Below are 1,633 nucleotides of genomic sequence, written 5' to 3'. Positions count from 1 at the left end.
TGATATAACAGTTTTATTTTAAAATAATCAATATTTACATGGCACCAGGAAACACATACTTTGGCAACTCCCACGTTGGTATCTAGAAAATGAGGGGACACGTGATCTTTCAAAATACTTTTGAGGGGGTGCATGAGCATAATAGTGGGGGGTGTGNATAATAGTGGGGGGTGTGCTTTACAACGCTGAACAGGTGAACGTGGGGGACCTCTTGGAGGAGAAGCACCTGGGGGAGGGTGCCTGCCTTTTAAAAATGCTGATTCCTGGGCTCCCTCCCCAGACTGAGGGACCGGGTTTGGGGTGGGCCCCAAGTGGGTCAGTTTTCAACATGCACCCCCGGTGGTTCTCGTGCAAACCCGTAGTTAAGCACTACTTTGAAAAAGAATACAAAGTAGCCTTTTACACTCTTTTTCAGCCATGGCTGAAGAGGGAAACACCTCCCCTATTTTTGGATCGAGAGCAGAACTGAAACAAGCTTAATTCAAATCTGAGCTCAGAGAGTAGAGCGCACGCATGGAGAAGCCGAGAAAAAGGACGGCAGCGGGGAAGGCAGGCACCCACCCCCCCCGAATTCCCAGGAGCGAGGCCCGGACTGTGGCTGCACACGTGGGGACAGATGAGGTCTAGCTCTTTCCCAGCCGGCGCGGATGGGCCTCTTGGGGAGCAGGGAGCGAGGGTCACAGCGAAGGCTGAGCATGCGGGAAGCTGAGTACAGGGGGAAGCGCCGCGAGGGCGGCATACTTGCCATGGCGGTGCCCTGGGATCCTGTGACAACACTGCGAGGACAGGGGAGGCTTCTGGTCCCATCGGAGGCCTAAAGTGCGGTGGGGGCGGCCGGCTCCCCGGACGGCTCACGAGGCCGCGCTAGGCAGCATCTGTTCCCGCTTCCTGGGGTCGCAGAAGAACTGCAGCTTCCGGGGGAGCAGCTTCACCTCCACTGGCATCGCCTCGTACTCCTCGCTATCGATGCTGAAAGAGCCCCCGGTTCCGTCAGGAAGCAGCAGAGTGCACCGGCTGGCCTGGAGACACTCGGTGCCGGCCGCGCGCAGCTCGGGGTCCGTCACCTTCTTGCTTCCTATAGTTATGAAGTCTCCTTTGCTGACAGTGTCGGGTTCAATGCAGATGTTCATAAAGTCTTCTTTGCTCGTCAAGTCCAGCTGACTGTTCCGCATCGTGATGGACAGTTCGATGGTGGACAGCTGCACTTCTTTCCAGACCTCGGGGCTCACCTCTTGGGAAAGGGCGTCTTGCTGCTGTGCCCAGTACGACGTCAGCCTGCGTAGTATCCTCCTGTACAAAGAGGGCCGAGGAGGGGTCTCTTTGGCTGCACTGGGAGGTCTCTCTGAGGGTCCCGTGTATGAGATAGAGGCTTGATGTATCTGAGGCCACTCCTTAAGAGTGCTGAAGAAGTGAGCTGCTTTGGTTTTTAGAGGCCCGAGATACCAGTACTTGCTAACTTTGACGCCAGCATCTCTGAAGGATCCCCATCGAAGGCTGGTCACCGCAAACACGGGCTGTTCCTTTTCACCCTTGATCTGCAAGACATCAAGTGGAACAGTCTCTCCTTTCACAATGGCAAGGGTGGCATCTGTAATATGTTGGACTTTGTTTCCACTTTCGGCAAAGAGGGTAG

At 55.3% G+C, this 1,633-nt stretch overlaps 1 protein-coding gene across 1 annotated transcript; it reads right to left on the bottom strand.

Moving 5' to 3' along the window:
• Positions 1-851: 851 nt before the first annotated feature.
• Positions 852-1,631, bottom strand: LOC117799899 (acylglycerol kinase, mitochondrial-like; the record flags this gene model as incomplete). Its single annotated transcript, XM_034652423.1, has 1 exon — positions 852-1,631. A coding segment is annotated over one exon (780 nt), but the record flags the coding sequence as incomplete, so codon positions are not given.
• Between the last annotated feature and the right edge of the window lie 2 nt (positions 1,632-1,633).

Source organism: Ailuropoda melanoleuca, unplaced genomic scaffold, assembly GCF_002007445.2.
Source record: "Ailuropoda melanoleuca isolate Jingjing unplaced genomic scaffold, ASM200744v2 unplaced-scaffold59630, whole genome shotgun sequence".
NCBI lineage: Eukaryota > Metazoa > Chordata > Mammalia > Carnivora > Ursidae > Ailuropoda > Ailuropoda melanoleuca.
Note: the sequence above shows the minus strand (reverse complement) of the source record. Positions and strands in the feature narration are given on the sequence as shown.